The sequence below is a fragment of the Ursus maritimus genome, unplaced genomic scaffold, assembly GCF_017311325.1.
Source record: "Ursus maritimus isolate PB19 unplaced genomic scaffold, ASM1731132v1 scaffold_8, whole genome shotgun sequence".
In the NCBI taxonomy this organism is placed as follows: Eukaryota; Metazoa; Chordata; class Mammalia; order Carnivora; family Ursidae; genus Ursus; species Ursus maritimus.
The window spans coordinates 76816136-76830462 of NW_024426996.1; the positions used below are offsets into that span (position 1 = coordinate 76816136).

General features: G+C 47.0%; 1 protein-coding gene across 1 annotated transcript in view; it reads left to right on the forward strand.

The window, feature by feature from the left end:
• STK32B (serine/threonine kinase 32B) overlaps positions 1-14327 on the forward strand; it is a 275458-nt gene that overhangs the window by 206349 nt on the left and 54782 nt on the right. Inside the window, exon 5 of the mRNA XM_008685823.2 lies at positions 12266-12355. Coding sequence (XP_008684045.2) covers positions 12266-12355 — 90 coding nt within the window. The remainder of the gene's footprint in view (positions 1-12265; positions 12356-14327) is intronic.

A 14327-nucleotide genomic window follows, 5' to 3' on the forward strand; every position in this document is an offset into this window, starting at 1 on the left:
CAGGGGGGCCCGTGGGTCTTTTCCACCTGAGGAGCTGAGCTTCTCCAAAGAGGAACAAAGAGTCGAGAGTCGGAAAGCCTGCATTTCTGCCCTGGGTGTCCCTGGGGGCCCTCGTTTAGAGTTCACTGATGCTGTAGCCCTTGACCTGAATTCGGGAATGATCCCTTTGTTCTTGCAGACCTGTCATAGGCCACCCATTGTGCCAGATGACCCAAAGGACAGGGTCTAGGGTGGCAATTCTCATGTCCCCCGGGAACTGTAACAAGTACCGAGGCAGAGCCCTGCCCACAGGAGTGATTCATGTTGCAGGAGACAGTGCTGGGTGGGGGAGTTTTGAAGGTCCCTGGTGGTTCTAAGGTGTAGCCAGGGCTGAGGGAGCGACAGAGAGCAAACCCACAGGGTCAGCGCCGGGACAGGGCAGGGACAGGGTTGGGTGAAAATGGAAAGACCGGGCAGGGGGCTTCCTGGGTCCTGCAGCGTGAGTGGGGTCAACAGAGCATTTGGGGGCACATGGGGACACCCCACTACATGAGGCCATGAAGAGCCCACACAGTTTAGACTTTTCACAGCTGGCTGTGAAGTGTGTAACTCGCTCGGGCATCAGAAACCTGACCTGAACCTTTAGTAACAGGTAACACAGCCGCGCCCCGGCAGAGGGAATTGGTTTTCTCGTATTAACCGTGTCTTTTTTCCCTGAATTTTGATGCCTGACTTCACATCACCACCTGCCCCAGTCACCCCAGGGCCAGGCACCAAACAACTAGGGACAGCCCCCGTGTCCCAGAGCCCCTAAAATTATTCAGATCAGCCAGTCCTAAACCTGCTTGCCCCGCCTCACCCATTCCTTCCCACAGTAACCACCAGAAAGGCTCCTGCCCAAGTTTGCACCCTTCTCCCTCAGCCTTGTGGTCAACCCCATGTTTCCCCATGTGGCCCCCATGGCGTGGTGTGCCCCCTTCTCTTGGGAATAATGAGGAACAAACTATCTTTTCTTTCATTCTTTTTTTTTTTTTTTTAAGATCTATTCATTTATTTGTCAAAGAGAGAGAGAGCACAAGCGGGGGGAGCAGCAGTCAGAGGGAGAAGCAGGCTTCCCGATGAGCAAGGAACCCGATGCAAGACTTGATCCCAGGACCCTGGGATCATGACCTGAGCTGAAAGCAGACGCTTAACCGACTGAGCCCCCCAGGCGTCCCCAAACTATCTTTTCAATGGCAATCGTCTCCTGATCCGTTGGCCTTACTCCTCCTCAAATTAACTATTAATTGATGTATTTTAGAGCACTCATTAACTGGAGTTGTTTCAAAGAATCAACCCTCCGTCACTAACAAATTTGTTGATAAATGTGGCGAGTACCCCCCAAAACGGCCGTGGCCAGCAGCATCGACACTCCCTTCTCCCTTGTCCAAACATTTTACAGGCTGTTTCCATCATGCCTGGAGGGAAGGACGGTAGGGCATTAACAGAGCAGGCCTGTGTTGTTTCTGATGCCTCAGATTCAGGGATTGGAGCAGCTGAGAAGGAAGTGGGGGGCAGCTGCCCAGGCACCGGGGAGGGGGGGCAGTGCTGTTTCTAACCAGCAGCACTGTCATTACTTCGAGAGGGTTCTCAGAGTTTAAGGACAGAGTGCAGGAGTGGGGTTTAAATTCTGGGTGTCCTTGGGAGGATTATAATGTGGTTCTTTTCAGAAGGCCACAAGGAAGAGAAGTTTCTGCTGCAGCCCGATACCAAGGGGGAGTCTTAAAGCCCTAATAACCCAGCGCCGAGAGTCCCTGACAGCCCCCAAGAAATAGTCCCTGTCTTAGTTTTCTAGGGCTGCTGTAACAAAGTCCCGCAGGCTGTTGAGAGGCTCAAACAACAGAAATGTATTGTCTCGTTGTGCTGGAGGCTGGAAGTCTGAGGTCAGGGTGTCGATGGGCAGAGCCACACCCCTCGGAGGTGCCAGGGACGGGTCTGTTCCAATTCTCTCTGCTAGCTTAGGGCGGTCCCTCGGCTGGGGCAGGATAATTCCAGACATCACATGGTGTTTCCCCAGGTGCATGTCTGTGTCTAAATGTCCCCTTTACATAAGAACACCAGTATTACTGAATTAGGGGCCCACCCCACCTAGTATGAGCTCATCTTAACCAATTATATCTGCAGTGACCCTACTCGTATGAAGTCACATACTGAGTTCATGAGAGTTAGGACTTCAATATATGAATGGGGCAGGGAGAGCGGGGAACACAGTTCAACCCATTACAACCCCATCTTCCCTATATGGGATTTTAACAAATAAAAATAAAAGAAGGAGGTGGCAGATAGGGGCCAACATATCACCTTCATTGCTGATAAAAGCTTGCATTTGTGTGGGTCAAAAGGGGCCTCCTACTCCAAGACCCCGGAGAGAGGAAGGTTCACCACATACAAGCCAAGCTGGGTAAGTGACTGCTCGGATACCACCACGAGCTCAAAAGACCAGAGGAGGGGTCCCGTGTCTGCCCAGGCAGAGCTAAACTGTGTAAGCCTAGCTTCTTCATCCCAAAATGACCCTTCACATAATCTCTCCAACCTCCCTTGGGGGGTGCGCAGTGAGGAAGGGGTGGAGAAGGGCTAAGAATCTACTGAGGTGAAAGCCTTCGTTGTGAAATTGTAAGCTTCTATGTCTCTGCTGACACTGGGTCCAAATTCCTGCTCTGCCTGAAAATGATCATCTTAATTACTCCCTGTTTCCAGAACAGTGTTTGATACCAGGCTGGAGGCACAGTGGCCTGGTCCCTGGCTTCAGGGTGCACGTTTGTATGGAGGAGAGGCTTACATCCTGGACTGACTGGGAGGGTGATCTGCGGGGAGAGCAGTGACCTGGCCATCCCCCAGGCTGGAGTGGAGGCAGCTGCACATCCCTCGGGCATGTACCAGTCTGGGCTGCAGGGCCCTCAAGAGAAAGCAGCTTGATGAGGAAGGGATGTGGTGGGCCTTGGGGCAAACCTACTTGGGGCTTGGATTCTGGCTCAAGGACCTTCGGCTGGACAGTCACTTCCTAGTTGCTCACACCAGTGACGAGGCCACCTTAACAAATGTCCAGCCTCAGCAAAGACCCCTATCTACCCAGCTTGTCCACCCTTTGGCTCCATCCCAAACAGACGGACTCTGCTTTCCTTCCACTTTGCAAACCTCTCCTGAGTGTATCTTGTTGGGAGACCATAAGTCTCATTGAGAACCCTAGCTGCAAGAGAGTCAGGAAATGTGTTTCCCACCTGCCCCCCCCCCAGCCCTTGTGATACAGGAAGTAGCAAAGAAAGGAGTGGAATGCGCTGAACATAGCACAATGTATAAGCTTGTTGGACCACTATGTTGTACACCCGAAACTAATGTAACATTGTGTGTTAACAATAGGAAGGAAAGAAGGGAGGGAGAGAGAGAAAGGAAAAGAGAAGAAAGAGAGGAAGGAAGGAAAGACAGAGAGACAGGAAAGTTGGAGGAGGGAGGGAGGAAAGGAAGGAAGGAAGAAAGAGAGAGAGAGAGAGGGAAAGAAAGAGAGTCAGGAAGCTAAGTGTCAGGAGATCATCTCCAGCCTGGTCCTACGGAGTCATACAGAGCAGATCACAGCTGGGAAAGCCTTTGAAAATCTCTCTACAAATGGTATTCATTGTGATTCATGAATCACATTTAATTGCATGAAATTACATACCCAACACAGAGCCTGGAAGGAAAGTGGATTGGTGGGGTGGCCTTGGCCACGTGGCAGGGACTAACCCAGGAACCTGGTGGCTGGAGAGAAAACAGGGGGAAACAGAACTGTTGAGAGCTGCTCCCACAGAAGCCTTGGGCGAGGCGGATGCCCCGGGGTAGATGAGCCGGCCACCAATCCTGCGGAGGAGTGCTTTATGAAGCCACGATCAGATTGTGGATCCCTGGATCTTTGGGTCCCTGGATCCCGCCCCATGACCAAGACACTGGAGGACACCAATCCAAATACAACAAAAGAAAACCAAAGGGACATTTCTTCTTATCAGGCAGGCATGCTCTGAAATAGTCAGTCTTCCTGCTGCTGTCACCCGATGAAGCCCGGATAAGCTTGTGCCATAGGATTTGATTTGGTTTCTTCTTCTTTTTCTTTCTCTTTTCTGTTGTCCTGCAATAAGTTCACTCTGACGTCCATGAAGATTAGCGGGATGGGAGAGTACCCGGGGTGCGTGAGCCCGAGTGGAAGATCAGGGCCAGCGTGACATCACACTGACATCTCAGAAGTACAGTAATTACCAGCGGGTGCCCGGAGCCTGCTGTGGGTCTCATCAACTCTGGTTTCATCCCCAGGGGGCTTCCAGCTGCTTCTCTTGGGCAGTATCACTCTGGCCTCCACTTAGGCATGACATAGCCCCTGTAAACTGTGGAAGGTGGGGACAGATGTCCACGAGAGGCTTTACTCCAAATTCAAGTATGATGAAAGGGAAACAGGCAGGGAATAATGCAGGAGGTGATCTTCCCTTGTAAGCCGAGCGCCTTCCATCCACACTCCCGGTCTAGTGCCCCCTAGTGGCACTACCCCAGCACCCACTCCCAGGAGTTCACAGGGAGGCATGGCAACGTGTTCAAGTATGGTGTCCAGAGGACAGATCCAGAGAGAATTCACTCTGCCCCAACACGCAGACTGCCATTCCACATTGACTGTCCCCTCCCAGCCGTCCCCGTCTTCTCCAAGCTGTGGGCTTGTGGGTCTCAATGAGATGAGTGCATTGCCCTCACACATTTGGTAAATACCCTCCCGGGGGGGACTTCATTACAGGCCTGAGAGGGGAGAAGGGAAGGCAAGGGGCACGGTGGACCGGAAACTGATATTCGTGCAACGTAGCTGTGGAGGAAGGAAATGAAAATGCAGCGAAATTCAAGAAGGCTTTGGGTGCCTTCTCCCCGAACACGTCGGGGAGGTGCTGGAGCCAGCCTGCGAAGTGGTAGTCACTGGTGGCACCAAGGTGACTCTGGGTGGTGGCAAGGCAATTACAGCCCTGGGGAGGGATTGTGGGTGGGTCTTCAGCGCCATGTAATTCCCACCATCCGCACCCCTAAGTCCATGACACAGATCCCTGGCGCTGCAGTTTCAAGCCCCTCCCGTGATAGCAGACTGGATGCACTCCATAACTAGTCCCTGCCTGAAGAAATGGGCGAGAGTCCTTGAAAATCACAAGGCTGTCAAAATCACAAGGCTGTCAAGTATCTCAGAAAATAGCCCTGGTTACAACTCCTCATAGCACCAACCCTGCTACTAACACCCGTGAGTACAAAACTCATGGAGGGGGTGGCTTGTCCCACCCTCTGAGTTCAGGCTGAGAAAGTGACATTGCTGCAGTCTTCACAGTCGAAAGTTGACATGGAATGTTGTTAACTCCTGTAAGTATTGTGATGGCTCTAAGCAGTAGGGAATGAAGAAAGGTGATAGGATTTGCTCACCATATCTCTTTCATTCAGTCTCTTATTTGGTCAATCAGTCAGTCAACAAACACTTGATGAATACCTTTCCCAGGCCAGGCCATTGCTAAGGTACTGGAGACGGAAATGAGCAAGGCAAGATTCTCAGCCTCAAGGAGACAGACAAGGTAACAGATACAATATAGTGGCTGCTGCAATGGGAATGACATTGGAGGGGAGTGGAGGGCCCAGGCGAGAGGCCTAAATCAGTCTGCTCTGGGTGGAATGCTTGTGCCCCCCACTTAGAATTCACATGTTTAAGCCTTAACCCCCAGTGTGATGATACTTGGAGCTGGGGCCTTTGGGAGGTAACTGGGTTTGGATGAGGTCATGGGGTTGGAGCCTCCATGATGGGATTGGTGCCCTTCTAAGGAGAGGAAGAGGACAGAGCTCTCTCTCTCCACCATGTGAGGATACAGCAAGAAACCTGCCATACAAACCAGGGAGAGAGCTGTCACCAAGAATCCATCCATGCTGGCAACCTCACCTCAGATTTCCAGCCTCCAGGACTGTGGGAAATAAATCTTTGATGTTGGAGCCCCCCAGTCTATGGTATCCTGTTTTAGCAACCTGAGCTGACTAAGACACAGTCAGATACTCTCCTCTGTGGTAGTGAGTTTCCTGTTGGTGGAAGTATTCAAGCAAAGGGTAGATGCACATCCACCAGTACTAGAACTCCAGGGCCAGGTTTTGAAGAATGAACGGAAGTCTACCGGGCAGAGGAGAGGGATGAGCATTCCAAGCACTGTCAAAGGCTCAGAGGTGAGATGCGTTTCCCTGCATTCAGAGAGAGGAGAGGGGCGCCTGGGTGGCACAGCGGTTAAGTGTCTGCCTTCGGCTCAGGGCGTGATCCCGGCGTTATGGGATCGAGCCCCACATCAGGCTCCTCCACTATGAGCCTGCTTCTTCCTCTCCCACTCCCCCTGCTTGTGTTCCCTCTCTCGCTGGCTGTCTCTATCTCTGTCGAATAAATAAATAAAATCTTTAAAAAAAAAAAAAAAAAAGAGAGAGGAGAGAAGCGTGGCTGGCGTGCAGGGTGCGTACCAGGGCCGGCAGAATGATTACTGATTATTGATACCAATATTAACACTTGTACTGATGGGTCTCACGCAACATCTTGAGCTCCTCCTCTTGCTGAGTTTTGAATGTTTTCAACCTGTGGAAAGCAAGTAGCCTAAAACTCAGTTCATATTTGCAAATTTTGTAGTAAATTTCCACTCTCCTGAGAAGGAACCCGTAGGAGGCCTTGTATGGCACTAATTTTCACTCTCCCACATCTTCACTCAATTGTTCAAGGAAGCTCGCTGGGAGGTTACAGCTCATCAGTTAGCACAGTTCACGGAAAGCAGAAGTGGGACTTGTTGTCTGTCATGCCTGCTGGGCGCGAATTCCCAGGGGAGCCCCAGCGGGTCTGTTGCAGAGCTGTCCGCCAGAGCCCTCACGCCCCCTGAGGACCAGGAGGAAGCAAGGGCAGGGCTGTCCGGCTCAGCTCCGCGGGGGGCACCAGGGGGCCCAGGGAACCACTCACCCCAGACGAGGCCGGGGACCCACTGAGCCTTCCTGCAGATCAGCTGCATGACCGTGCCCAGCTCCCTGGTCTCTGCAGCCTGAGGTTCCTCTCATGTAACCCTGCGGGTGATCCTAGCCTCCTGACGAGTACTGCAAGGATTACCGTGAGATTTGGCACCAATTAGATACCCGTTATGCAACCCTACGTAACAGTGGCTAAAACTAGACAGGGGGCTGCATTTCTTCTCCCTGGGTGTCAGCCTTCCTGTTTTGGCCTCGGCCCTGTGTCCATTCACAGCAGGCAAAGTGATATTCAGAAGTGAGTCAGCTCTGTGGCTGCTTCTCAAAACCATCTCACTTGGAGTAAAAGCCACTGTCTTCCCTGCAGCCCTGGGAGCCTGGCACAGTCTGCCCCTCCTTTCTCTGTCTGAGCTCTTGTCCCACTTTCTCCCTCTGGCCTCCTTGCCAGCCCCTCCATGGCCTTTGTGCTGGCAGAAGCACAGTCCTCCCTGGTGGTCCAGTGGCTTTCTCCACCACATCCACCCTGGCCCCCGTCTTCTGGTCTTGTTCAAATGTCACCATCTCAGTCCCTGACCGCTCTGTTTAATGCTTCCAACTACCCCATAATGTACTTATTAATATTAGTTCCTCTCTCCTGTTGAGGAACTGGAAGATTACAGAGTGGAGTATCCTGTCCAAATCTCATGGTAAGTGGCTGTATTGACCACGATGCCAGTGTTTTTCAGCTTATATAGCTGAAGTCCAGTAGATGCAGCTTCAGGCATGGTTCGATCAGGCTCTGGCACCATTTCCCTTCTATGCTTGCCACTCTATCTTCTCCATGGATAATCTTCATCTTTAGACTGTCTTTATGCTAGTGAATAGCTTTTACCGTTCTGGGGTCATAGTCCCACCTCACACTGGCCAAAGACAGAATATCACTTTAGGTACCTCCTGAATAAAAAGACAGAAAAGCCTTTATTTCTTGAACCCTCTGGAAAATCATCTGCCCTAGTATTCATGGGCACCAGTTAGGTCATATGCCTAACCCTGAGTCAAATGCCAGAGTGAAAGGGTAAGGTTAGCGTGACTGTTTCCAGACGGAGCCACATGCCCCACTCTCAAAGCCAGGTGTGCAGGGACGAGTAATTGCTAAGACAGGAGATAGGAGTGACCGCAAACAGCATATGCCCACCAAAGTAGCACAGCCATTTGTTCTTCAGCAATCCAACACCCCAGACTGTGTTCTTAACCACGCTGCTCTGAGCCCCCTAACAAAGGAAGGAGGGTCATCACAGCTTCTAGGCCTAGGAACACCGAAAGGCTCCACTAAAAAGCTATCAAAATTAATAAGGGGTTGTACAAATTAAGAGACAAATGAACTGCTTTTCAAAGACTAAAAAATGAAATAAGAATAGAGTCCAATCTCTTTCCCGTGGTTGTTCAGAGGGGCCCAGGCTCCTTCTATCTTGTTCCTCATCTGTGTGGCAAGAAGTGTTCTGCCAAAGCCACATAACAGGCCACAAAATGGAAGGAAGGTGGAAGGAAGAAGGGAATGAAAATTCTTTCAAAGGAAATATCCTGGAAGGGGTAAAGATCAGCCTGCTCGCATCCCATTGGCCAGGCTTGGTCATGTGACCACAGCGGGCTGCAGGGGAGCCAGGAAGTGGAGCTATTAGTGGGGTAGCCCTGAACCCCACTATGGAGTCCGTTGCTGTCGGGGAGGGGGAAATGGGATTTTGAGAGATAACAAACAGCTTTTGCAATGAAAGATTAAGAGAGTAGCCAAATAGGAGATAAGTAAGCATAACTCAGCAGCTTTTTATTATACTAAAAACAGCTAGGTAGAAAAAGAAATGGAGAATATTGTCATTCGAAAGAGTGACCAAAACTATGTAACCCAGGAGTAAATGTGCCCAGGAATTTACAAGGCCTAAATGAAAGGAACACCAAATGTATTTTGAAGGAATCAAGCAGGATCTGAGTGAAAAGCCTGGCATGACACTACCTGGAAAAGTCCCACGTCCACACTTCTCAAGTGAATGCATGAGTCAATGTAATCCCCATCAAACTCTTAATGGGGGCATTTTCTAAAACTGGACACAACTTGTCTCAAAGGAGTAAATGTCTGAGAGTTACCAAGAAAACACTGGAAGGAAACAACAGTGAAGGTTAGCCGCTCCTATCGGGTATTGGAATAGTCCTCAAATCTGTAATCACACTGATCTAGTCCTGGCCCAGCAGCAAACAGGTCATGGAACGGAAGAGAGAATCCATAAGCAGAGCTACATGTATGTGGAACTTGATATAAAATGAAGGTCTCACACAAGTTATTGGGAAAGACTGAATTTTTCAATAAATATTGTTGAGACAATTGGCTATCTATTTGGAAGAAATAAAATCAGAATGCTATAGTGTAACAAAACGATATTCTATTTTTATATATCTATGGTTGGAAGATTTAAATATAAAAGATATATAAGTATTAAAATATAGAAGGATAGATAAAATCTTGGGGGTGGAATAGGCTTCTGGAAAATTATAAGGAAAACACAGTCAAACTAAAAAATAAACTATTTAAGCTAAGTGAAATAAGTCAAGCAGAGAAAGACAATTATCATATGATTTCTCTCATCTATGGAACATAAGAACTAGGAAGATCTGTAGGAGAAGAAAGGGATAAAGAAAGGGGGGTAATCAGAAGGGGGAATGAAGCATGAGAGACTACGGACTCTGAGAAACAAACTGAGGGCTTCAGAGGGGAGGGGGGGGGAGTGGGATAGACTGGTGATGGGTAGTGAGGAGGGCACGTATTGCATGGTGCACTGGGTGTTATAAGCAACTAACGAATCATCGAGCCTTACATCGGAAACCAGGGATGTACTGTATGGTGACTAACATAATATAATAAAAAAATATTAAAAAAAACAGATGACTCTCAACCCAGCGAGGTAGGACCACCAAACATTTATAAATAAAGTTGTTGTATATTTTCAAAAAAAACCCCACAAACCTCTTGTATGGCTACAGATACTGTAAACGGAGTCCAAAGACAAAAAGTAAGCTAGGAGAAGATCTTCACAGTACACAGGGCAAAGTGTAAATGTATCTCACAGACAAAGCTCTGATTGAAAATTGATCAGGATTCTAGACAGTTCCCTGGAGGGTTGGGACTGATCATGTGGAAAATGTGCAGCCTTATCTGCAGTGAGATATCGTTCCTCACCGTGTGATTTGCAACAAGTGAAATCATTGATTACAGTGCTGGTAACAATGCAGAGAAATACAAACTCTCATATCCTGTTTAAAGTACCATAAATTGGGCATCTGGGTGGCTCTTTCATTAAGCGTCTGCCTTCAGCTCAGGTCACGATCCCAGGGTCCTGGGATCGAGCCCCACGTCTGGCTCCTTGCCCAGTGGGGAGCCTGCTTCTCCCTCTCCCTCTACCTGCCGCTCCCCCTGCTTGTGCTCTCTCTCTCTCTCTCTCTTTGTCAAATAAATAAATAAAATCTTTTAAAAAAATAGAAAATAATAATAAAGTACCATAAATTATAACTGTTTGGAACGTAGTATGCAAACCCTCTGACCCTGCAATCCCACTTCTGGGGATTTATTTAGTCCCAGTGGAAGTACCGGGACGTAATGCTGTGCTCAAGAATGCTGTTGCTGACCCGATAGCAACACCGACGCATCAGCAACCAAACCTGGAGACAGCCTGCGTGCCGTACGGGAGCACTGCGGGACAAAATGTGACGTAACGGTGCTACGGATGCTTCACAGCTGCGGGGCCAGCGTTTCTTACTTGAAACTTGTGGGGCTACATATGTTTTCATACCTCGAATTTCTCAGATTTAAAAACATTTATATTAAATCATACATATCTTAATATGAAAATAATATGTCTGTAGATAATAGTATTGAAAAACAACATATACCGTATATTATGTAATACGTCCACAGGGGTTAAATGAATCACTAAGGGGGACCACCCTGTAATCAAATACATTAATATTTTTCTATCAAAACATGAATATTCTTGCTAAGTGGAATAAATAGAACAATGAAGAGAAGTTCCAGGTCAAGTCCGATTACCAAATAAATTACTAAAATCATTGGATTTCTTTTATGTACCGAGTTCCGCAGAAGGCCAGTACCAACTGTCAGGATGTCCCTTCCTCCCTCCCACCCACCTTCCTTCCCTGCTTCTCTTTATCTCTTGTCTCCTTCCTCCTCTGTCCCTCTTACTTCCTTCTCAGGTTTCTTGAACACTTACGTGCAGGGGCACCCAGCCTATCCATGTCCCATGTGCTGCCATTACTTTAAGCTGGATGGAAGGTGGTCTCAATCCCCAGCCCTCTCCCCGTGGGATTCCTCGGGTACAGAACTAAGGCCCCCACTGACCATAGACAAACAGTGGAACAAGAGTGTCCTCTAGGCATGAAAACCCTCTCCACCCTTCCACCCCCACCATGACCACTCAGCTTCCTGAGCAAGGGAGTCCGGACTCACCCTTCTCGTCCATTTACCATGAGCTTTTACTCTCCTGAGTCAGTGCCTCCAAAATTTAATATGTACAATTTTTTTTATCAATTATCGTTTTTGTTTACTTATAAGTAATATGCATGTGCCGCCAAAAAATTCAGATTATAAAACTTGCACATAACATAGACGTGTTTAGGGTGGGTGTGTTCCTGTGTATATATATGCAAGTTCTACTCTCTTCCCAAATTTCAATTGTACAATACAATGCTATCAACTGTGTCTCCACATTGTACATTAAATCCTCAAACTTTATTCATCTTATAGCCGAGAGTTTGTACCTTTGACTAAACTCTCCTTACTTCTCGCACCCCTCTCAGCCTATGGCAACCACTTTTCTAGTCTCTGCTTCTATGAGCTTTTTTTAGATTCCATATGTAAGTGATACATGTAGTATCTGCCTTTCTCCATCTGGCTTAGTTCACTTAGCTTGATATTCTCAAGGTCCATCCATGTTGTCATAAACAGCAAGCGGTCCTTCTCCGTCATGGCTGAACAATATTCCATTGTATATACGGACCACATCTTCTATATCCATTCATCCACTGATGGACACTTAGGTTGTCCTAAGTTTGTCCCAAGTTTGGTTACTGTAAATAATTCTGCCAAAACTAGACATTTTCAGAGTATCAGATAAAACACGATTATAAGGAGAAGTTCTACTATGTTCCTCTTGCACACACCGTAGAGTCCACGGCTTTAAACCGACAAGGAGCCAGCCCAGCTGCCTGCAGCTCTTGCTAACTGGGGTTTCTGTTTCTTTATCTGCAGGACACGTTCACATCACAGACTTCAACATAGCGACGATCGTGAAAGGAGCAGAAAAGGCTTCCTCCATGGCCGGGACCAAGCCCTACATGGGTGAGTGTTCCAGGCCCCTTGAGGTGCCATAGGCCCAGTGCTGAGGCCCCAGCGTTCCCGTCCTTCAGCCCCACACCAGGCCCCAGCCATTCCCAGTATGTGCTGGGCTCTCTCACACTTCATCCTTGCTGTCCCGTCTGCGGGGAAGACCTTCTCCTCCTGTGATTTCTAGAGAACTCCTACCCAGCCAGAAAGCCTTGCTTCAGGCTTGGGCAAAAACACGCAAAAACAGACAAACAAAACCGTATCTTCTTTTGTATTAATGTCCAGTAGTGTGGCCAGAATATAACCTTGGTGTTGGTCATTTAGGGTCCGTGTTCTTAGGTACACGGTGCTGCTTTTCCAATGTGTATTTTCAATTGGTTTTTCTTTAGGACCTTTGATGGAAGTATCATTTTTAGTAAGCATTCCATTCCCTTACTTTCGTTTTTTCTAAGGATGCCTGTTATTTAAATGTGGAGTCTTTATAAATTTTCAATATTTGTTTTTTTCAAATCTTTGTATCTCTTCCTTTATTAGTTTAAAATTTTCCCCATTTTTCTCTTTCTCTTTCTTTTAAAGATTACCTGTTGTGTTTATTTGCTTTATATGCTTTCTAGTGAAATATTTATTACTGAAATAATTTCCCTTTTATTTCTAATTTTTCTCCTGAGTTCTCTTGCCTGATTTCTGAGTTTTTAAATTCCAATTTATGTTGTTCTTTCATGTCTTGTATAATTTTCTTAATGTCTATATTAATTCTTAATTCTTCATATCTGTATTAATTATTGATTACTGTATAACAAAGCAAGTCAAAACTTAGTGGCTTAAACCATGTTCATGGATGGGAAGAACTGACATGGTTCAAATGTCCCCACTACCCAAAGCAATCCACAGATTCAGTGCAATCCCTATCAAAATACCAATAGCACTTTTCACAGAACTAGAAGAAATAATTCTAAAGTTTGTATAGAATCACAAAAGACTCCTGAATAGCCAAAGCCATCTTGAAAAAGAAGAAGAAAACTGGAGATACCACATTTCCAGATTTCAAGATATACTACAAACGGTACTGATCAAAACCGTATGGGACTGGCACAAAAATAGACACACAGATCAGTGGGACAGAATAGAGAGCCCAGAAATAAACCCATGCATATATGGTCAATTAATCTATGACAAAGGAGACAAAAATATGCAATGGGAAAATGATAGTCTTGTTAACAAATAGTCCTGGGAAAACTGGACAGCAACATGCAAAAGAATGAAGCAGGATGACTTTCTTACAGCGTGCACAAAAATATGCTCAAAATGGATTACGACCCTAAATGTGAGACCTAAAACCATAGAAGTCCTGGAAGAGAGCACAGGCAGAGAGACATGGGCCGTAATCACATTTTTCTAGATCTGTCTGCTCTGGCAAGGGAAACAAACACCAAATTAAATTACTGGAACTACATCAAAATAAAAATAAACAGTGTCGGGGCACCTGGGTGGTGCAGTCGTTAAGCGTCTGCCTTCAGCTCAGGGCGTGATCCCAGCGTTCTGGGATCGAGTCCTACATCAGGCTCTTCTGCTGTGAGCCTGCTTCTTCCTCTCCCACTCCCCCTGCTTGTGTTCCCTGTCTCGCTGGCTGTCTCTCTCTGTCAAATAAATAAATAAATAATCTTTAAAAAAATAAAAAATAAAAAAAAAATAAAAAGCGTCTGCACAGTGAAGGAAACAATGAGCAAAACAAAAAGACAACCTACTGAATAGAAGACATTTGCGACATATCCAATAAAGGGTTAGTATCCAAAATATGTAAAGAACTTATACAACTCAACACCAAAATACTAAAAACAACAACAACAACAATAATAATAAATTTAAAAATGAGCAAAGAACCTGAATAGATATTTTTGCAAAGAAGACAAACAGATGGCCAACAGGCACGTGAAAAGATGCTCACCACCGCTCATCATCAGGGAAATGCAAATCAAATCACAGGGAG